Source organism: Anarhichas minor, unplaced genomic scaffold (assembly GCF_050575085.1).
Source record: "Anarhichas minor isolate MPS153535 unplaced genomic scaffold, ASM5057508v1 ptg000003l, whole genome shotgun sequence".
NCBI lineage: Eukaryota > Metazoa > Chordata > Actinopteri > Perciformes > Anarhichadidae > Anarhichas > Anarhichas minor.
Window position 1 is genome coordinate 1,358,695 of NW_027466449.1, and position 22,507 is coordinate 1,381,201.

A 22,507-nucleotide genomic window follows, 5' to 3' on the forward strand; every position below is an offset into this window, starting at 1 on the left:
CCGTTTGAGGAGAACTTTTGCGGAGGAACTCCAGGCCAAAGAGCTGATATCAGATCAGCCTGACCTCACAATCAGACAGCAGACTAGCAGGAAAGGGAAGCAGTACATACGAAGCTTCTCTAGTAGCTGTACGCCAGACAAGTTTGGCTAGCTGGATGACGTCATGCTAATAACTTATTTAGCTTTTTAAAACAACGGGGACAGATCCAGCACGGACAGTTAGGGGAGTGAGGGACATGAAGCACCTGTCTCAGAAATGAATATATAGTTAAAATAAATAATTATATATGTATGTGTGTGTTTTATATTATAGTGAATATTATTATATGATGTATATATTATTATATTATACTGAATTGCTTGTGAGGGTGACAAAAATAAGATGTCCTGACGTGTTTGTCAAAGTCATTTACTGCTTTTTTCATGTTGGAATAAATATTTAATATTTAATTGCAAAGTAGTTTTTGTGTTTGATACCTTCATTTTTTTTGCATTAAATCATACTGGGATGTTTGCTGAAATTGATTGGATGTGGCACAGCCCTACCTAGAAAATGTTCCACCAGCCGCCACTGTTAACTAATATTCACATGACTGAATAAATCATTAATGGGAAATCTCTTAGGTAGAACCACATTCCCTCTGGTTTCACAGCAGGATCACTTTCAGGATTCTCCTGTCTGAACCTTCGATGTTGTAGGTCCCCGTGCTCGGTCAGGCCCTCCTAAAGACACTGGGACGGTCAGCAGTGTGGTCTTTTCAAATAGTACTTGACGTTTATTGATGTTTTGCTTTTTTATTTTTAAGTACTTACCTTGTTTGGATACCTCTGCTTTCTACTGGACCGATGTTCTGTTTACCCAATGCGAACCTGTGTATAATTACTATTTTTTATTTTTTTACACTGCAGTCCTTTGTTGGGCAACCAGATTTCTGGGCAACCCCAGGAAGGCCCAGATCCTCTGCCTCCAAACCTGAGGCCCAGACACCAGGAATTGGTCGCAACAATATGTGGACCGGTGAGCTGCTGCAACATAAAAGAAGCTACAACATGAGTAGTAGGGGACAGGTTTTATTTTAAGTGTAATGAAATGGAGGGAAACTGAAACAAATTGTGTGGGTGTAATGATGGGTTCAAATCTCATCTAAATAATCATTAAATAAAATTAAAACTTTGTTGTTTCACATTCTTTGACCTCTCCATCTCCACCCTCTTGTAGATAAAGTCCTGGTCAGAGCTGTCCTGTCTGCTCAAGCTCTACTTCTGCTTCACCATAGCGTCTCTGCTGCTGCTGCTCGGCCTAACGGTGTCCAGCATCTACCATGAGCGCATGGGTGACGTGTCTGAGGAGGAAAACTTCACTGTATCTCTCATCCAGTTGGTTGAATTATGTGAGTACAATGACTCCATCACAAGGAAGAAAGTCATATATTGTCTTTAGGAACCTAACAGCTAACACTGAGTATCAAGTTAATGCAATATTTCATTTGAAATGAATACCTTTCTTTTCCTGCCGATCAGATTAAGTTAAGAAAACTTTAAATACAACTTTGGGCTTTTGTAGTTTATAATCTTTTTTTAATTATTATGTTACATATTGAAATTATATACACTAAATTGTAAAGAAAAACGATCAAGATAAATAAATAGTTAATATTTATCACCTGCCGCTCTTCATCCAACATAAGAATATAGCAAATGTTGGAAAAAACATTGTAATGCTGTGACTCGTGCCGTATGTAATCATTGTGTGGTCTGTCCCATGCATGCAGTGTTCTGCGTCTGCTACATGATCCGGGGCGTGTTGCAGGAGAATAGATGGGAGCTGCTGGTGTTTGTACTCAGCATGGTGTTGGTTATGGTTCGATCGGTGGTCAACTTCTCTGTGCTGGGATCACAGTTCAAGCAGGAGCTGCTGGTAGGTCGCAGACTGAAATGTACTTTCTTATTCATTTGACTGATGTATTGATTTTACTTGAGGATTTACAAAACAATCTAGAATCCACAATATAACATGTTTAAATGAGAACGCATAGTCATGGCCCCAATATATAAAAAATAAGACGGACATTAAGACGTGAAATACAGAATAACATTTGATAACATTCATCCTGTTGAAAGGAGTCATTGTTCCAGCACTCGATGTCAGTTCTGTTGTGTGGATATCAGTCACGTCTCGTTGTGTTACTCTTTATATCTCTGGTTGCATAGTATCGCTGTTAGTTGATGTTTGCTGATGCTGAATTATCTACCTTTATCATTTTGTGAAAGTGAACTGATGGTAGCTTGTGAGAAACCGATAATGGCTTGTACAGATGAGAGAATATCAGTCAAGTCATTGTTCTTTGCAAGTTTCTCCTGTTTAGTAAATGGTTTGCTGATTAGTGACCTGTCGACTCGCATAGTTAGTTACTGACCCCCACCCTGAATAATATTACTCAGTCTTCACCACACTGCAGGAAACCTTAACATGTCATTTTTTCTATGGTCCGTCGGTCGGTCAGTCCATCACTTTGATCCAGACTCAAATGTATTAGTGTTAAGTATTATCCCAATTGCATAAAGGATGTTTTCTATATGTGATTAAGAATCAACCAAAATAGATGAACCAGCTGTGATCTGTTTGTGTCGCAGGCTCGTTTTGTGTGCATCATGCTTTTCGGCCTGATCAATGTCTTCACCACCTTGCTGCTCATCCTGAGGCCCATCATAATGGAGTTCCGTGTGGGCGGGGCCTTGGACAGCCTCCAGAAGCAATACTTCCTGCTGAACCTGTGTTTCTCCATGGTGACCTTTGACCTTCAGGCTCAGGTTCATGTGCATTCCTCTTTACAGAAATGTGATAGACAGCCTCCGCAGTGCGGATGATATGACTTTTTTTTACCCTCATTAGGTGCATAACTATTTACAGAGATATAAACATAGCACAAAAAGTAAGGAAATTAGGGTTTGGTAGATTATTTCTTTGCTGTAACAATGCTTCTTGGCAATAAATCTTATTGCCAATAAACAGGCTTGAAATAAACAGGCTTTCCGTTGGAAAGCCTGTTTATTTCTCTTTTAAAGGGTGCCACATTTGTAAGGAACATGCATTTGTGGGATGAGCAGCAGAGCCGAGGTTGCGCCCATGAAAAATTTGCCAAATCATCTCTGCCAATGCCAAACAGCTTATTCTGCCATTGACTCTTGTTTGGTGGATTGGATGATTGAAGTCTGAAGAAACAAGACATATTGGCAATTTAACAATTTATTCATTTAACAAACAGGAGCCTCAGTAGCGTGTGGAAGAACCGTACACAGCCATAACAGCCTGGCACCTCCTCCTCATGCTGGTCACCAGCCTGGTCACACACTGCTGTGGGATGGCATCCCATTCTTCAAAAAGCACTTATCGCAAGTCAGCCAACGTGGTTGTGTTGGTGACTCTGGCACGAACAGCATGCCCAAGCTGATCCCACAAGTGTTCAACGGGGTTGAGGTCAGGACTGCTGGCAGGCCATTCCATCCTCTCCACTCCCAAATTCTGGAGGTAGTCTCTGATAAACCCCGCTCTGTTGGCATTGGCAGAGAAGGTTTGGTAAATTTTTCATGGGCGCAGCCCACATACTCAGCTCTGCTGCTCATCCCACAAATGCATGCTCCTTATAATTGTGGCACCATTTAAAAGGGAAATAAACAGACTTTCCAACGGTATAAGATTTATTGCCAAGAAGCATTGTTACAACAAAGAAATTATATACCAAACACAAATTTCCTTACTTTTTGTGCTATGTTTATATATATATATATATATATATATATATATATATATATATATAATAAAAAAATCGAAATAAGTAAGCGAACTGTGCAGCAGCGGGGGGTGGAATTCAGGACTCTGCGCATTGAGTCCAGCATGTCGTCCGCAGCGGGTCTTTTCAGGCAGGTGAAGGTTTGCTGCTGCATGACGTTACAACCGAACTCTTCTTCATTTTCCTGGAGTGAAAGAGCGATGAGCAGTTCTCAAGAATGGTGCACGCAGCACTTTCTGGGGCTAAGAAATTGGCCTGCTCCGAACGGGTACTGCACTAGTGTCATAAACAAGTCATAGTGTGTCATTAACAATTTCATTTAAAAAAACAAAAACATAATATTATAGTAACATAAAAAGTCAGTATAGTATGTCCTATGATTTTAGAACTACATGAAAGAACCAAACTCTTGGACAAGTATTTCTTCAAATGAGCTCAATAATGACATGCAGTTGTTGTTTCAGTTGTGTCTTTGTATCCTGATCACGGCGGTGGACCCGGCCATGTCTGCTACCAACAGGATTATCCTGGGCGTCGGAGTGGTGTGGGCCTGCCTGACCGCCGCTGTTGGGGCGATTGCGGTGAGCGCTCTTCATCCAGTCTTCACTAGTAAAACTGCTGTTCACGCAGAGGGACTAACTCTGCCACTAACTGATAATAAAACATCAAACATGATGCATTCTAAATCATTAAGAGTACAGATGGTAAAATTCACAAGCATTTAGTGGTTGTAACATCTTTTTGTTCTTCAGGTTTTAAAGGAAGTCAAGGTCTTAGTCTGGGTCTTCATGGTGCAGAACCTTCCTCAACTAGCCTTCTTTGTTTATCTGATGTACACGGTGAGCTGCTGACATTTTTTACCAGATTTCAATATTCAATATTTCAATTTCTCTGAATCTGTAGGTGGGCTGGCTTTTACAAACACTGATCCATGCAATACTGATCCATCCATGTATTTTTTAGGAAACGTTACTCAAACAGGAGTGACTAGCACATTTGTTGGGGACAAGCATCTTATCTGTAGCTGTTATACGAGTATGACATTGCTGGATTACTGCTGAAAAACAGTGGTTTGCTTTAACTACAGGTGGGAATGACATGCTTCCACGACGGCACGTACACCCTGGAGGCAGCCGCCGTCACCGGAGCTTTGCATTCACTGGTGACTAAAGTGGTTTTACTCTGGGGCCTCATCAGGCTGGTGCGCAGCTTTGGACAAGGCCTGAGGGAGAGGAGTGAGTATACCGTCAGATGTCATTGTTTTTATTTTCTTGGTTTCAGTTCTTCAAACGCTAGTCCGGGCAGAAGACAAAACAAATCTTACACCAGGGGAATATTAACTAAGTAATAATATTTGCGTTACAGATTTGTAAATATCATGAACTACTTGCCCTCTCCTCTTTATGTTGTCTTGATCACGTCCCTAAATTCTGAGAAACCTAAGTTTTGCCCAACTGTACTCACCTTGTTGGCTAGAAAGCAGCAGAACACGAACATTTTGTATTTAGCCGTACTTTCTTTTTTTGCAGTGTTTTCTTCTTGCACACAGCAAGTGATATCACAGCAAGTGATATCACAGCCGGTGGTTGTGGACCAAGGACACAGCTTCATGCAGAGGGCCTTCGAAGAAGCTTTAGCACTTTGCTGATAAATACGGAGCTCATATTGTTCTTCAACGTCAACTCCACCAAAATGATCAGTCGGTTGACGTCTTTCTTTTTTTTTTACTGATGTGCTGTTTACGTTAGTTTTTATTTCATTTTAGCCAACACTGGTTTGTCAGTAGGCCTATCTACAGGATGTAAAGCATTACAACTGGATCTACATGACCTGCCTTTCATTACAGTATTGTAACGTGTTGCATCTATTGGCGTTTGTAGACACCAACGATTTTGTCAAACATGTTTGATATCAAAGCAGCTTTTATCTTGAAATGTCTTTTTTTACTGTAAAAAAGTCAGTCAACATCCAAATTTGCTTTTTGAAATAGTAACTCAGTTGAATCTTGTAATCTGCATCGTCTTGACTACTTCTTTGGGAGACACTGGAATATTTTTACCTCTTTCTGCAGCACGCGAGTACTGTTACAAGAATGTTGTTTTTTTCCATTTAAGGTTCTTAATAAAATAATAAAACAAGATTGATGTTTTGGCTTGTTGCTCAATAAGTTATTTGGATGTAAATTCCCTTCGCTATGTACATACTCACAGAACTGGAGTTACATCCAGGTTACTAGTTTTTTCTCTTTTTAGTGGATATTGTACGACATATTCCACCACATTTCCATGATTTAAAGCAAACATGAACCCAAGGACTGGTTTCAGGAGTGAAGCATGATGATTAAACAGGAGGATACACACTCCCTAGTTACATTTTCTCTGTTTATTAAAGTGCTCTGGGGAAAAAAAATAGCAAGATTCATATTAAAAACAAACATACATAAATATAAAAGTCAAGAGTTACAAAAGTGAAATGCACTTTGAGAGAGCGATGACAATGCTTCATAGAAAATAGAAGTAAAAGACTTTTTCTTTTGCAGAACTGGGGTTCAGTGAGGCTCAACAGTTCACCAACACTGGAAACAAACCGCATCCTTTTCCATCATCGGTTTTGAGACATTATTAGAGATTTCAAGTTGTCCTGGAAAGCATTTTGAATGTATAAGTATTTGACTGTTCTACAAATCCTTCTGATGTATTACAAGCTTTTGAAAAATTAGAGCCAGACTTATTGGTCGACAAAAATAATTAATTATAGCGCTTATTAATGTAAAGAAAGTATCAAATAGATTTATTTTCAGCAATGATGCATTGTAAACGGATTAATAAACATATTGACTTTACAAAATACATCTTATTCAAGCGTCACATTATTGGAATTCATTCAAATGTATTATTAGATAACTAAGAGATTATTATGAGTTGAATACAGGTAGGCTACTGTTAGCTTCCATGTTGGTAGCATTTGTCCTGAATAGTGCGGTGTCCATTCAAAACATGCCTCTTCAGAATGGGCCTAATGCTTGGCCTGTGGTGTTGCTGCTTGCAGCTTCCTCGAGAACCGCTCATACAAACAACTTCCCACTGACCACTGCGCTTCTATGGGTCCTAAGCAATACACCTGCCATGACACACAGCTGTTGCATCACGACCCACAGCTACTCCTGGTCAGAAACATCAGTGAAATACACTCAGGAAAAAACACCAGGGGGTGGACTGCTGGGCAAGGTAGGAACCCTGGGCCTGAGGGGGGCCCAACTAAAAGGGCCCAAAACAGTTATATATTTATTATGATGTTTAGATAAGAAAAATATTGAATAATGTCACGATTCAAACTCATTGTATCATTTGTAAATAACAAAAAGCCCTTTAAAAGCACATTAAATATATGCAACTCATCTGTATACATACTGTGTACTTCTACTTCAGAGGAAAACATTGAACATTTATCTTCCAGAGAAATGTTGCAAGTTATGTTGCAGATTCAGATTTGGAATTTTGCTGCAATCGTTTTCGGGGGTGTGAGAGACGCTGCGAGGTTCCTTTTACCGGCCTGGCCGTTCGCTTTGCACATTTCAGTGAATCCATTGCGTCAAAGTTAAGGTCCACTTGTAGGATTTAGTGGCATCTAGCGGTGAAGTTGCAGATTGCAAGCAACTGAATACCCCTTCGCTCACCCCTCCACTTAACAGCAGCATGTTTAATAAGGAGTAATTGATTTAGTCAAATAAACATACAAAATATCACAAGTCACAAGGAATTAAGTAACAATCACTCCACTAGCCAAAGAAAGCATCTCTGTCCTCCAGGGGGCAGCAGCCGTCATGCAGCCAAATATAAAGCAGCAGAAGAAGAACTCGTGACACAACGGGCTCTTGTTTACATTTTTTTTTTGTGTCAAATGTGAAACTAAAATTCTGTTATTTTTCAGCAAAAGGAATGTTAGATCCGGCTCCTACAGGCTGACAACGAAATGGACGAGACAAGGTCCGTAGAGAAGTTTGAATAGTTATTTATAAACTGTTGCGGTTCATGTTTCTCTCTCTTCTGTCGTTTCCCGTCACGAGGAAATGTGATGGCAAACTCTGTTAAGATATCTGGTAACAGTAGTGGCAGTTAGTTGATGTTTATTGGCACTCCAACCCGCCACACCCTTCATAACGTTTAATCAAACAACGGATGATGTGAACTCACTGAATCGTGCAGGCTTTATATAAAGCGTGTATTAATGTCTGTGGTTCATCTGTTGACTTTGAGGTTGAAACCTAACACGGGCTAAAACTCGTATAGAAAAGTACACAAATACAGATTGATGGTGTTCCTGCTTGAATTTAATAGATTTGTAGCCATTCATCATGTTATTTAGTTACTTTTAAACTTTCAAAAAAACTAATTTATATATGTTTGTCCATTTCATTCACATATTTATTTTTGTAATATTTTCAATTTGGTCCTACACAAAAAAAAAACACGTTATTGTGATTAATCCCTCAAAGCGGTTTATAAAAGTGCTGCTTCATGAAGCACTTTGGTGAATTGACTTCGTTTACAAACTTTGCAAACTTTACTCTAGGAAAATGAAGAAGAGTTTGGTTCTAAAGTCATGTAGCAGCAAACGTGAACTGCATTCCATGCCTGTAAAGACCTGCTGCAGACGACATGCTCAGGCATGGGTCTGTCATTAATTACTGTTCACATGACTATATAAATCATTAATGGGAAAGCTGACTCTCAGGTAGAACCACATTCCCTCTGGTTTCACACCAGGATCACTTTCAGGATTCTCCTGACTAAACCTTCGATGTTGTGGCCCCCCGTGTGCTCGGTCAGGCCCTCCTAAAGACACCGGGACGGTCAGCAGTGTGGACTTTCCGAATAGTACTTGAAATCCTTGTGTGCTGCAGACACAACGTTTATTGATGTTTTGCTTCGTTTTCTTTTGAAGTACTCACCTTGTTTCTGGTTTCAGGTAGCTTCGCTACTTGTCCTTGTGTGTTTCTGCCTGCCTGTGTGATTACCTAGCCCGCCCTGATTGGTTTCACCTGTCCCTCATTACTCTTTCTATGGTGTATTTGGTCTTTGCGCTCCCTTTGTTTGTGTCGTTTATATGTCAAGTGTGCCAGCCGTTTTTCCTCTATACCTTGCTTCTTGTGATCTTTGGATACCTCTGCTTTCTACTGGACTGCTCTTCTGTTTACCCAACGTGAACCTCTGTGTAATTATTTTTTTTTTTTACACTGCAGTCCTTTGTTGGGCAACCGGATGTCTGTGCAACCCCAGGAAGGCCCAGATCTTCTGTCTCCAAACCTGAGGCCCAGACACCAGGAATTGGTCGCGACACCATGTGGACCGGTGAGCTGCTGCAGCAGAAAAGAAGCTAAAAACATGAGTAGTTCTGAAAGTAGGGGGGGTCAAGTTTTATTTTAAGTGTAATGAAATGGAGGGAAACTGAAACAAATTGTGTGGGTGTAAAGATGGGTATAAATCTCATCTAAATAATCATTAAAGTCAATTCAAACTTTGTTGTTTCACATTCTTTGACCTCTCCATCTCCACCCTCTTGTAGATAAAGTCCTGGTCAGAGCTGTCCTGTCTGCTCAAGCTCTACTTCTGCTTCACCGTAGCGTCTCTGCTGGTGCTGCTCGGCCTAACGGTGTCCAGCATCTACAAGCAGGGTGACTCGTCTGAGGACGACAACATCACTGTATCGCTCATCCAGTTGGTTGGATTAGGTGAGTACAATGACTCCATCACAAGAAAGCCATATATATATATATATATATATATATATATACAGTATCAAGTTAATGCAATATATTATTAGAAATGAATACCTTTCTTTTCCTGCTGATCAGATTAAGTTAAGAAAACTTCAAATACAGCTTTGGTAGTTTATAATCCTTTTTTTATTATGTTACATATAGAAAGTTAATACACTAAATGGTAAAGAAAAACGATCAAGATAAATAAATAGTTAATATGTATCACCTGCCGCCCTTTATTCAACATAAGAATATAGCAAATGGAACCAATGCACTTCCACTATCGGGACCATAATTAGTATAAAACATGAATGAACACTGTATCATAATGGCTTTACATTCAGATATACAGAGTATAAAAGTGCAACAAATGAAAGTGCAGCTTTATGAAGAAAACATTATTGTAATGCTGTGACTCGTGCCGTATGTGAGTGTTGTACGGTCTGTCCCATGCATGCAGTGTTCTGCGTCTACTACATCAGCCGGGGCGTGTTGCAGGAGAATAGACAGGAGCTGGTGGTGTTTGTACTCAGCGTGGTATTGGTTATGGTTCGATCGGTGGTCAACTTCTCTGTGCTGGGATCACACTTCAAGCAGGAGCTGCTGGTAGGTCGCAGACTGAAATGTTTTCATGACCTACTTTCTTAATCATTTGACTGATGTATGGAGTTACAAAACAATCTAGAATCCACAATATAACATGTTTAAATGAGAACGCATAGTCATGGCCCCAATATATAAAAAATAAGACGGACATTAAGACGTGAAATACAGAATAACATTTGAGAAAGGGAAAATAAATACTTAAAACATTTGTTGATTAAATTTACAATTGGTCTTCTAATTCCTAAATCATTCAAATCTGCGTCTTCTTCTTAGAGATAATTAAAAAGAATATATAGACGCATTATTACAAAACATTTTAAGCCCATCAACATTCAAGATCAAATGTAAGGCATTGTATTAATGGCTGTCACTTTGTCCTAAAGATGAGTTTAAACTCCCTCTGGACTTGAACAGTTTGATATATAATAGGGGGGACAGTGGGACAGCCGTATACATCAGGGTGTTTTGTTTTTCCTTTTTCAGTTGCAGCTGTAACCAGTTGTCAACACCATTGACTTCTATTTAAAACACCAGACCCTGATCAGTGAACAGACCATGTAGACTCGACCACACTGTGGTAGCTTGGGCGTTTGGCCTGAGAGGCAAAACCCAGGGCACATGCACTTACAATCAGTTGCTACTGCTAGTGAAGCTTAATTACTTCAGCACACATCATGATTAGTGGAACTGAACTTGTCAACATTAAGAACACTGTTTAAAGATTAAGATGCAATCGGTTTTATACTAGTTGCTGCTAATAATCTCACTTTATTAATGATGAGGGTGAATAACAGCAGATCCTCATAGCCTTCATCGTGTGTGTGGTCTACTTGTGTTACTCTTTATATCTCTGGATGGATAGTATCGCTGTTAGTTGATGTTTGCTGGTGCTGAATTATCTACCTTTTGTCATTGCCTTGATTTTGTGAGAGTAAACTGATGGTAGCTTGTGAGAAACTGCTAATGGCTTGTACAGATGGGAGAATATCACTGTCAACTCATTGTTCTTTGCAAGTTTCTCCTGGTTTGCTGATTAGTGACCTGTCGACTCGCATAGTTAGTAGGGGTGGGAATCACCAGAGATCCCGCGATACGATATTATCACAATACTTAGGATACGATATTATCACGATACTGCGATATTCTGAGTATTGCGATACCATAGGCCTATATTGCGATTTATTACTTTTTCAACTTCAAATTATGTCCCCAAAGGAAAACTGTGTCAACATGTTTTATCTAATAAGATAAAGTTGTCAGTCTGTTCATCTCACTTCAATCATTTTTATTGCAGCAAAATAGGATTGTCAAGCAGACAGACTGACCAACAATGTCATAAATGTTGCATGAACCTGACAAACTCAACTGTTTGTATTACTACATAGTCCAACTTAACTAAATGCAAACGTGTGGACTCAGTATATGAACTATAACTTATATAAGTAGGATATAAGAGTTATATAACTTGCGATGCGTGGACGTCGAGGGCAGAGAGCCAGTTATGCGCTGCACTCTCCCCATGAGCCTGGCTACTGTTGGCAGATTTAACCCGGTTGTGAGGCCAGATGTCTCTCTTTGTTTTAACCAACTTCCTACCAATCACGCTGACCCGGGACCTTTGCTAACCTCACCAGACAATAACTCAGCACCATCTAGTGGACTGAAAAAGTAATTGATTTGAAATTTTTTTTTTATTTGTTTTTATAGTTTATATAATAAAAGATCGATACTATGCTGTATCGATTTTTTTCCCCACCCCTAATAGTTAGTTACTGACCCCCGCCCTGAATAGTATTACTCAGGCTTCACCACACTGCAGGAAACCTTAACATGTCATCTTTTCTATGGATGGCATTTGGTCCGTCGGTCGGTCCATCACTTTGATCCAGACTCAAATGTATTAGTGTTAAGTATTATCCCAATTGCATAAAGGATGTTTTCTATATGTAATTAAGAATCAACCAAAATAGATGAACCAGCTGTGATCTGTTTGTGTCGCAGGTTCGCTTCGTGTGCATCATGTGTTTCGGCGTGATCCAGGTCTTCTGCACCTTGCTGCTCATCCAGAGGCCCAACATGATGGCGTTCCGTGTGGGCGGGGCCTTGGACAGCTTCCAGGAGCAATACTTCCTGCTGAACCTGTGTTTCTCCATGGTGACCTTTGACCTTCAGGCTCAGGTTCATGTGCATTCCTCTTTACAGAAATGTGATAGACAGCCTCCGCAGTGCGGATGATATGACTTTTTTTTTTTTTTTACCGTCATCAGGTGTGTGTGTGTGTGTGTGTGTGTGTGTGTGATAATTGAAATAAGTAAGCGAGCTGTGCAGCAGCGGGGGGCGGGCTTCAGGACTCTGCGAGTCCAGCATGTCGTTTGCAGCGGGTCTTTACAGGCAGCGGCTCATGGAATGCAGTTCACGTCTGCTGCTGCATGACGTTACAACCGAACTCTTCTTCATTTTCCTGGAGTAAAAGAGCGATGAGCAGTTCTCAAGAATGGTGCACGCAGCACTTTCTGGGGCCGAGAAATGGGCCCGCTTTGAACGGGCACTGCATACTGTGTCATAAACAAGTCATAGTATAGCTTTAACAATTTCATTTAAGAATATATATATATTATAGTAACATAAACAATTTCATAAAAAGTGACCGTATAGTATGGAAAAAAGCAATTGTTTATGATCATAAAAGTAAGCTTATAGTATGGTGCCGTGGATTGCAGCATCTGTGTTGCACTCTTCAGTACCTTTTTAAAATATATATATATTTTTAAAGCTATCCCTCCTTGACCTGGGACATCCGACAAATAGCTTGTCAAACCTTTTCCAACCAGTAAGTTTTAGGTTAAAGGAGCAGCAGCTCTCTGCCAGATGAGCAGGAGACACAGATGGAAACAGGCCAGAGCACTTGTTAAACTGCGACAGTGTAAAGAAGCTATCGGAGAAAGCATAGGGGTGTCTCAGAACATGCAGTCTTCCCCTGGAGACTATTTTCATAAACGGCAAACCATTTTATGCACCGCAGCAGTTCTCGTTTGTTCTGGTCGGTGTTTGTACCCCACCTGAGGCGTGTGTCAGCGAGGCTTTGCAACACCTGGTTGGACAAATTAATAACATGGAGGAAAAAACCCAGACTCCTCTCTCATTGTTCTAGCTAATTTTAACAGAGCAAACCTCAGCAAAGAACTTCATGAATACGGACAACAGATTCAATGTCCCACCAGTGATAATTACACGCCGGATCATTACACACTACGGTAAAGGACACTTATTGCTCTGATCCCCGTGCAGCCTTGGGACTCTCTGATCATTGGCTGGGTCATCCTCTCCCAACTTGCTGGCAGAAATTCAAATCTGCTCAACCTGTGGTCCAGACTGACCAGATACACCAGGGAGGCAAAGCTGGAGTTAAAGGCCTGCTTTGACTGCACTGGTTAGTGTGTTTGTGATGTTGCAGCTACAGATCTGGATGAACTCATTGACATTGTGACATTTTACAACAGTGTTTGTGAAGAAATGTGTGTGCGCTCACGAAAACAGCAATAAACCCTGGTTTACAGCAACACTAAGGCAGCTTTGTCGGGGCCAAAGGTGAAGCCGACAGAAACTTGAATCTTGTACAACCAGGCCAAGAACACACTAACTAACCTCGCTCCTGTTACCTGTTCGAGTTACATTTGACCAACTCTTGGGGAGGAAAACACATCTGCTTGTCACTAAAGGGACCAGGGTGTTACTGGTCTGGCAACAGGCATACTACATAGTGGAGAAGGCGGCTGCCAGGGACTAGTGCTGGCTAGGTGTGGATCTAACTGGGGAGTGGGGGGCTAACGGGAGCAGCTGCTGGCAATGTGTGGAATCTGCATGAAATTGGGAAACCTTCAACAGTCAGTGCCAGTGAGTGTTGCCCAGTATCTCTCCATCAAGCCCACAAAAAGCCCATCCGTGTGTTGCGTAATGACAATTAATGATCCTTGAAAAATAAAAAAAACCTGACCACAAGTCAGTTGGTAAATACTATATATTACTACACTGGATAAAGACCACCTAAAAACCCAGCAGTTGCAACGTTAAAGAACCCTCATATATTTCACACTGTAAGTTATGTTGGGATGGTGTTTACCCTGTGCTACCAGCGGCCCATGTCAAGTTGCTTTTTCATAGGTCATTATTGGAATTTACCAGCCACCCTCTGCTAAAATGATCTAGTTTGAGCATTTTAAAGACTTGCTAAGGCAATGTCATTTTGATAGAAAAGTTATTATATTTGGTGATTTTTAACATGAACTGGGGGAAAATAAAGCAGACAGGAAACCTATAAAGTGACCTTGTACTGTATGTAGCAACACACCAGAGAGGACAATTAAGCCTTATAATGACTCAGATCTTGACTTCACCTCATTGCTCGTAAATTGGATTTAAATGAAGGAACAGAAGAGTGTTCTTAAAACGGCAATTAAATTCAAGTGAAATGCTGACAATCAAACATTTATGTTGAGGATCATGGTCACTAAATACTTTTGAAAATTAAAAGCTTCAATTTTTATTTTATAGGTGAAGCAAAGGGTAACACTATAGCAGCTTATAAATGCCTGAAAGCACAGTCTGTGAGGTGTATCTTAGCGTAAGAAAAGCCCTTGACACAGGTTATCACAACATCCTCCTTACAAAAATGTCATTTTATTTTTCTTCTGCAGCTTCAAATGCTACCTCAAACAGAAATCAGTGTGTGACGATCCGGTGGATATGATGTCATTGACAGTTTTATTTTATGTCTGGTCCTTCTTAGCTTGTACATCAATATCTGCCTTCAGCATGTTTTTGAGCTGACGTCCAAATATACGCGAATGATATAAAAATATAAACTATGAACTTGATGGTTAATGGAGGCTGTCGCAAAGTGACTTGCAGATTCTTGCGTTCATCTTAATGTAAGAATACAGTCAACAGAGAGAGCAAGTGATGCTCCTCAACAACATTGTTTATGTATCAGGTGAGTAGCTACAAGTGGTTTCCAGTTTAAAATACCTCGGTGTCACGTTAGACTCAACTCTGTGCTTCAATAAGTTCAGCAAGATGTTGCAAAAACAAAATTCAACGTAATAATTTTAGATTGTTTTGAAACTGCTAAGATTGGTTTCCGTGCCATGATTTCCTCGCATATAACTGTTTAACCTCTTGGTCCCTTAATCACAGATACAATATTCAAGCCTGTACAATCTGTATATAAAGCCCTCATGTTCCTGTATAATTAACCTAAATGCTACCGTCACTGTAATATACTTCCTATATATCTCCTTTGCTGGAAAAATCTAATTTCACAATGCTTGTTTTTTTATATTCACAAATCTCAATGGATCAGCACTTTCCCCAGTTAAAACCATCTTCTTTCAGATAAATGTTTGGGATATTAATATTAAAGCTAGGGTTCGTAATGTTTTCAGAAACATTTTTATATTTGTTGAAATTCTCTTTACATCCTGACAACAATCAATGAATCAAATGCTGACAAAAGAAAATCTCTCTGGCTTTTGCAGGACTGTGATGAGTCCAAACATTTAATTTGGCCCAAATATGATACCTAGTCACTGCATGCTTACCCTTTCTGCTCCCATTTGCTTGGCTTTTTGTCTGTTTATTTAAGACTTTTATGGTCTTTAGTAGAGCAGCTGGAGACTGACTGACAGAGAAGGGGGTGTGAGAGTGGATGACATGAGGAAAAGGGTTGTGAGTCGAAATCAAACCTCGATTATCACAGGATTAAATGACGACAGGCCCGTCACCCTGACGTCTGTGGTCATAAAACATTCTTTGAGAGACTGATGTTGGCCCACCTGAAGGACGTCACAGGACCCCTGCTGGACACCCTGTAGTTTGCCCACCCGGCTCACAGCTCAGTGGATGATGCAGTCAATGGGACTGCACTACATCCTTCAACAACTGGGCTCCCCAGGAACATATGCAAGGATCCTGTTTGTGGACTTAAGCTCGGCGTTCAACATCGTAATCTCAGAAGTCCTCCTCTCCAAACTCACCAAGTTTACTGTGCCAGCCCCCACTTGTAATGGATCACAATTTTTTTGACAGACCGGATGTAGCAGGTAAAGTTGGGGAGGATGACATCCAGCTCCCAGATTATCAGTACCGGCTCCTCCCAGGGATGTGAGCTTTCCCCACTGTTCTTCTCCTTCTACACCAACGACTGCACACCAGAACTGTTACATTCCTGATCTCTATTCAGGACTTATACACCTACAGAGTCAAGAAAAGGGCTGTTTGCATCACTGCAGATCCATCACACCCTGGACCCAACATGTCCCAACTTTCCCCCTCTGGTAGGGGGTTTAAGAGCACTGTTCCCCAAAACAACCGGACACAGGAACAGTTTGTTCCCACAGGTCGTCACTCATCAGTTAAATTATACTTTATTTTAAATTTAGTTGTTTAAATAGATAGTTTTTTGTACCATGTACATATAATTGTCAAATAGGCCTATACACTAAGGTGCTGTATATACTGTAAACTGATGTGTACATACATATGTTGTACACATCCACCTATCTGATGTATAAATAGCAACCTGGTACGTTAGTCATTCAATATTTATTCCAGTGGTATGATATGTGTACTCACACCTGGTCAATAAAGCTGATTCTGATTCACATGGTATAGCATGTCGAAAAGTCACAGTATCGCATGTCGAAAAAAGTCACAGTATCGCATGTCGAAAAAAGTCACAGTATCGCATGTCGAAAAAAGTCACAGTATCGCATGTCGAAAAAAGTCATAGTATCGCATGTCGAAAAAAGTCACAGTATCGCATGTCGAAAAAAGTCACAGTATCGCATGTCGAAAAAAGTCACAGTATCGCATGTCGAAAAAAGTCACAGTATCGCATGTCGAAAAAAGTCACAGTATCGCATGTCGAAAAAAGTCACAGTATCGCATGTCGAAAAAAGTCACAGTATCGCATGTCGAAAAAAGTCACAGTATCGCATGTCGAAAAAAGTCACAGTATCGCATGTCGAAAAAAGTCACAGTATCGCATGTCGTAAAAAGTCACAGTATCGCATGTCGTAAAAAGTCACAGTATCGCATGTCGAAAAAAGTCACAGTATCGCATGTCGAAAAAAGTCACAGTATCGCATGTCGAAAAAAGTCATAGTATCGCATGTCGAAAACGTCATAGTATCGCATGTCGAAAACGTCATAGTATCGCATGTCGAAAAACGTCATAGTATCGCATGTCGAAAAGTCATAAAAAAGTCATAGTATAGCATGTCGAAGTCATAAAAACGTCATAGTATAACATGTCGAAGTCATAAAAACATCATAGTATAGTATGTCGAAAAGTCATAAAAACGTCATAGTATAGCATGTCGAAAAGTCATAAAAACGTCATAGTATAGCATTTCGAAAAGTCATAAAAACGTCATAGTATAGCATTTCGAAGTCATAAGAACGTCATAGTATCGCATGTTGAAAAACGTCATAGTATAGCATGTTGAAAAGTCATAAAAACGTCATAGTATAGCATGTTGAAAAGTCATAAAAACGTCATAGTATAGCATGTCGAAAAAAGTCATAGTATCGCATATCGAAAAAAGTCATAGTATCGCATGTCGAAAAACGTCATAGTATCGCATGTCGAAAAACGTCATAGTATAGCATGTCGAAAAAAGTCATAGTATAGCATGTCGAAGTCATAAAAACGTCATAGTATAGCATGTTGAAAAGTCATAAAAACGTCATAGTATAGCATGTCGAAAAACGTCATAGTATCGCATGTCGAAAAACGTCATAGTATAGTATGTCGAAAAACGTCATAGTATAGCATGTCGAAGTCATAAAAACATCATAGTATAGTATGTCGAAAAGTCATAAAAACGTCATAGTATAGCATGTCGAAAAGTCATAAAAACGTCATAGTATAGCATTTCGAAGTCATAAAAACGTCATAGTATAGCATTTCGAAGTCATAAAAACGTCATAGTATAACATGTCGAAGTCATAAAAACATCATAGTATAGTATGTCGAAAAGTCATAAAAACGTCATAGTATAGCATGTCGAAAAGTCATAAAAACGTCATAGTATAGCATTTCGAAGTCATAAGAACGTCATAGTATCGCATGTTGAAAAACGTCATAGTATAGCATGTTGAAAAGTCATAAAAACGTCATAGTATAGCATGTTGAAAAGTCATAAAAACGTCATAGTATAGCATGTCGAAAAAAGTCATAGTATCGCATATCGAAAAAAGTCATAGTATCGCATGTCGAAAAACGTCATAGTATCGCATGTCGAAAAACGTCATAGTATAGCATGTCGAAAAAAGTCATAGTATAGCATGTCGAAGTCATAAAAACGTCATAGTATAGCATGTTGAAAAGTCATAAAAACGTCATAGTATAGCATGTCGAAAAACGTCATAGTATCGCATGTCGAAAAACGTCATAGTATAGTATGTCGAAAAACGTCATAGTATAGCATGTCGAAAAAAGTCATAGTATAGCATGTCGAAAAACGTCATAGTATCGCATGTCGAAAAACGTCATAGTATAGCATGTCGAAAAAAGTCATAGTATAGCATGTCGAAGTCATAAAAAAGTCAAAGTATAGCATGTCGAAAAACGTCATAGTATCGCATGTCGAAAAACGTCATAGTATAGCATGTCGAAAAAAGTCATAGTATAGCATGTCGAAAAACGTCATAGTATCGCATGTCGAAAAACGTCATAGTATAGCATGTCGAAAAAAGTCATAGTATAGCATGTCGAAGTCATAAACACGTCATAGTATAGCATGTCGAGAAGTCATAAAAACGTCATAGTATAGCATGTCGAAGTCATAAAAACGTCATAGTATAGCATGTCGAAGTCATAAAAACGTCATAGTATCGCATGTCGAAAAACGTCATAGTATCGCATGTCGAAAAACGTCATAGTATAGCATGTCGAAAAAAGTCATAGTATAGCATGTCGAAGTCATAAAAAAGTCATAGTATAGCATGTCGAAAAACGTCATAGTATCGCATGTCGAAAAACGTCATAGTATAGCATGTCGAAAAAAGTCATAGTATAGCATGTCGAAGTCATAAACACGTCATAGTATAGCATGTCGAGAAGTCATAAAAACGTCATAGTATAGCATGTCGAAGTCATAAAAACGTCATAGTATAGCATGTCGAAGTCATAAAAACGTCATAGTATCGCATGTCGAAAAACGTCATAGTATCGCATGTCGAAAAACGTCATAGTATCGCATGTCGAAAAAAGTCATAGTATAGCATGTCGAAAAGTCATAAAAACGTCATAGTATAGCATGTCGAAAAACGTCATAGTATCGCATGTTGAAAAACGTCATAGTATAGTATGTCGAAATACGTCAATATATAGTATGTCAAAATATGTCATAAAAAAGTGATAGTATAGCATCTGGAAAGGTCATAGTATAGCCATAATATAACATAATATATTATGTCGAAAAAGTTTTTAAAAATCATAGTATAGTATATCAAAAAAGTCAGTCATATATGTCGAAAAGATTCATAAAAAGTAATAGTGTAGTGTAGTATATTAAAACACAATCATAAAAATAGTGCAGTATTCTTTGTCATAAAAAAAGCCATAGCATAGTATTTTACTAAAAATGTCATAATATAGTATGCAGTGCATGTATGCATGTAGGTATGAACCAGGACAGAGTCAAAACAGTGATGTCAGTGAGAAAAGCTGCAGAGCTAGTTTTCTGATGGCTCATGTTTTGTGGTTGCATTAATTTCAGGTCAATTGGTGCTACCTTTGTTCAAGGAACTGGTCTGTGTGCCTTTTCTGTAACACGGTTGGTACAAAATAATGCCTGTGTGTGATTTTAGAACTACGTGAAAGAACCAAACTCTTGGACAAGTATTTCTTCAAATGAGCTCAATAATGACATGCAGTTGTTGTTTCAGTTGTGTTTTTGTATCCTGATCACGGCGGTGGACCCGGCCATGTCTGCTACCAACAGGATTATCCTGGGCGTCGGAGTAGGGTGGGCCTGCCTGACCGCCGCTGTTGGGGCGATTGCGGTGAGCGCTCTTCATCCAGTCTTCACTAGTAAAACTGCACACAGAGGGACCACTAACTGATACGAAAATGTCATTCATGATGCATTCTAAATCATTAAGAGTACAGATGGTAAAATTCAAAAGCATTTAGTGGTTGTAACATCTTTTTGTTCTTCAGGTGTTAAAGGAAGTCAAGGTCTTAGTCTGGGTCTTCATGGTGCAGAACCTTCCTCAACTAGCCTTCTTTGTTTATCTGATGTACACGGTGAGCTGCTGACATTTTTTACCAGATTTCAAATATTTAAATTTCTCTGAATCTGTAGGTGGACTGGCTTTTACAAATCCTGATCAATCCATGTATTTTTTTTAGCAAACGTTACTCAAACAGGAGTGACTAGAGCTTTTGTTGAGGGCAATTTTAAATTTTAGTTTAATTTAACGTCAAAATAGTAGAAATGTCCTCAAGGGCGCATTAGTGATGTGACCTTTCGTGTCGAGGCTTCGAAGTTTGTGTCGAGTAATCCAGGAAGATTTTTGTGAAGCGTGTATCGAGGCTTGTGTTGACGTATGTGGCGACGGTCGAAGCCTCGCGAACCGGCCGTACCACGTGACTGATTCAGGAAATGGTTCACGGGTCTGGCGTGCGATTCGAAATATAACGGGCAGCGAAACGCAATGGATCCCCTGTCACATTCTGTGTACTTCGGACTTTATTGCGCGGTTTTTTGCAAACTATTCTCTGTACCCCAGCTTCATCTGTGCCCTGTGAAAGGGTGTTTTCTAAAGCAGGCGAAATAATCTCAAAAAAAAAGAAACCGCCTGAAGCCCAGCACTGTGGAAAAGTTATTTTTAAATACAAATGAACACAAGCACATTCACATCACAAACCTCTCCCCAATTTGTTTCCACTTTCCCTTTTGACCCCACCATTGTATCATAAAGACAGACACCATATTAATAAGTTCATAAGTTATGTATTGGCATCACAAACATCAGTCATTCATTTATTCAATTCAAAGCTTCACACACCAAAGCCGTGGTGTCATTATCATCACTCTGCCTGTTTAACATTTATTGTCTACTCGATGGCGCAGTAGAGCGAATGAAGCACCATGAAGCTTCGTCCCATGAATGAACCAATTGGATGGAAAGCTTCATGAAGCCATCACTAGGGACGATTAAGCATCTTATCTGTAGCTGTTATACGAGTATGACATTGCTGCTGAAAAACAGTGGTTTGCTTTAACTGCAGGTGGTAATGAAATGGTTCCACGACAGCTCGTACACCCTGGAGGCAGCCGCCGTCACCGGAGCTTTGATTTCACTGGTGATTAAAGTGGTTTTACTCTGGGGCCTCATCAGGCTGGTGCGCAGCTTTGGACAAGGCCTGAGGGAGAGGAGTGAGTATAGCATTGGTTTTCTTTTCTTGGTTTCAGTCCTTCAAATGTTACTCTGGGTAGAAGACCAGGGGAATATTAACTAAGCTTTACAGATTTGTAAATATCATGAACTACTTGCCCTCTCCTCTTTATGTTGTCTTGATCACGTCCCTAAATTCTGAGAAACCTAAGTTTTGTCCAACTGTACTCACCTTGAGCACGTTTGTTGGCTAGAAAGCGGCAGACAACCAAAATGTTGTATTTAGGCGTACTTTTCTTTTTGTTTGCAGTGTTTGCCCACAGCAAGTGATATCACAGCCGGTGGTTGTGGACCAAGGACACAGCTTCATGCAGAGGGCCTTATAAGAAGCTTTAGCACTGTGCTGAAAAATACAGAGCTCATATTGTTCAACATCAACTCCACCAAAATGATCAGTTGGTTGAAGTCTTTTTTTTTTTTTTTCTTTTTTTTACTGATGTGCCGTTTACATTTCATTCTAGCTAACACTGGTTTATCTACAGGATGTAAAGCATTACAACTGAAACTACATAACATGCCTTTGATTATTTTTTATTACAGTATTGTAACATCTATTGGTGTTCGTAGACACCAACGATTTTGTCCAACATCTTTCATATCAAAGCAGCTTTTATCTCAAAATATCTTTTTTTACTGTAAATTACATCCAATGTTGACTAACTTTAATGTGCTTTTTGAAATAGTAATTGTCTAACTTGAATCTTGTAATCTGCATCGTCTTGACTACTTCTTTGGGAGACACTGGAATATGTTTACCTCTTCTGCAGCACGCGGGTACCGTTACACAAGTGTTTTTTTTTTCTGTTTTTTTTTCTTCATTTAAGGTTAATAAAATAAAACGAGATTGATGTTTTGGCTCGTTGCTCAATAAGAAAATTCCCTT

The 22,507-nt window shown here is 39.6% G+C and overlaps 2 protein-coding genes across 2 annotated transcripts; both read left to right on the top strand.

The window, feature by feature from the left end:
• Positions 1-1,778: 1,778 nt before the first annotated feature.
• LOC142948522 (uncharacterized) lies at positions 1,779-5,940 on the top strand. The gene is made up of 6 exons (XM_076090605.1): positions 1,779-1,918; positions 2,635-2,811; positions 4,256-4,372; positions 4,544-4,630; positions 4,879-5,026; positions 5,321-5,940. The coding sequence occupies exons 1-6, from the start codon at positions 1,790-1,792 to the stop codon at positions 5,437-5,439; spliced, it is 777 nt and encodes a 258-aa protein (XP_075946720.1). The 5' UTR covers positions 1,779-1,789; the 3' UTR covers positions 5,440-5,940.
• A 1,700-nt stretch (positions 5,941-7,640) lies between these two features.
• On the top strand, positions 7,641-22,472 carry LOC142951526 (uncharacterized). The gene is made up of 9 exons (XM_076093130.1): positions 7,641-7,777; positions 9,034-9,142; positions 9,357-9,522; positions 10,013-10,158; positions 12,160-12,336; positions 20,110-20,226; positions 20,384-20,470; positions 21,458-21,605; positions 21,875-22,472. The coding sequence occupies exons 1-9, from the start codon at positions 7,764-7,766 to the stop codon at positions 21,892-21,894; spliced, it is 984 nt and encodes a 327-aa protein (XP_075949245.1). The 5' UTR covers positions 7,641-7,763; the 3' UTR covers positions 21,895-22,472.
• Positions 22,473-22,507: the final 35 nt, after the last annotated feature.

Coding starts and splice junctions, on each gene's coding strand:
- LOC142951526 (XM_076093130.1), top strand. Junction 9,143..9,356: donor TCGCGACACCATGTGGACCG/GTGAGCTGCTGC, acceptor ACCCTCTTGTAG/ATAAAGTCCTGGTCAGAGCT. Junction 10,159..12,159: donor ACTTCAAGCAGGAGCTGCTG/GTAGGTCGCAGA, acceptor TTTGTGTCGCAG/GTTCGCTTCGTGTGCATCAT.
- LOC142948522 (XM_076090605.1), top strand. CDS start 1,790: ATGATCCGGGGCGTGTTGCAGGAGAATAGATGGGAGCTGCTGGTGTTT. Junction 2,812..4,255: donor CCTTTGACCTTCAGGCTCAG/GTTCATGTGCAT, acceptor TTGTTGTTTCAG/TTGTGTCTTTGTATCCTGAT. Junction 5,027..5,320: donor ACAAGGCCTGAGGGAGAGGA/GTGAGTATACCG, acceptor CTTTTTTTGCAG/TGTTTTCTTCTTGCACACAG.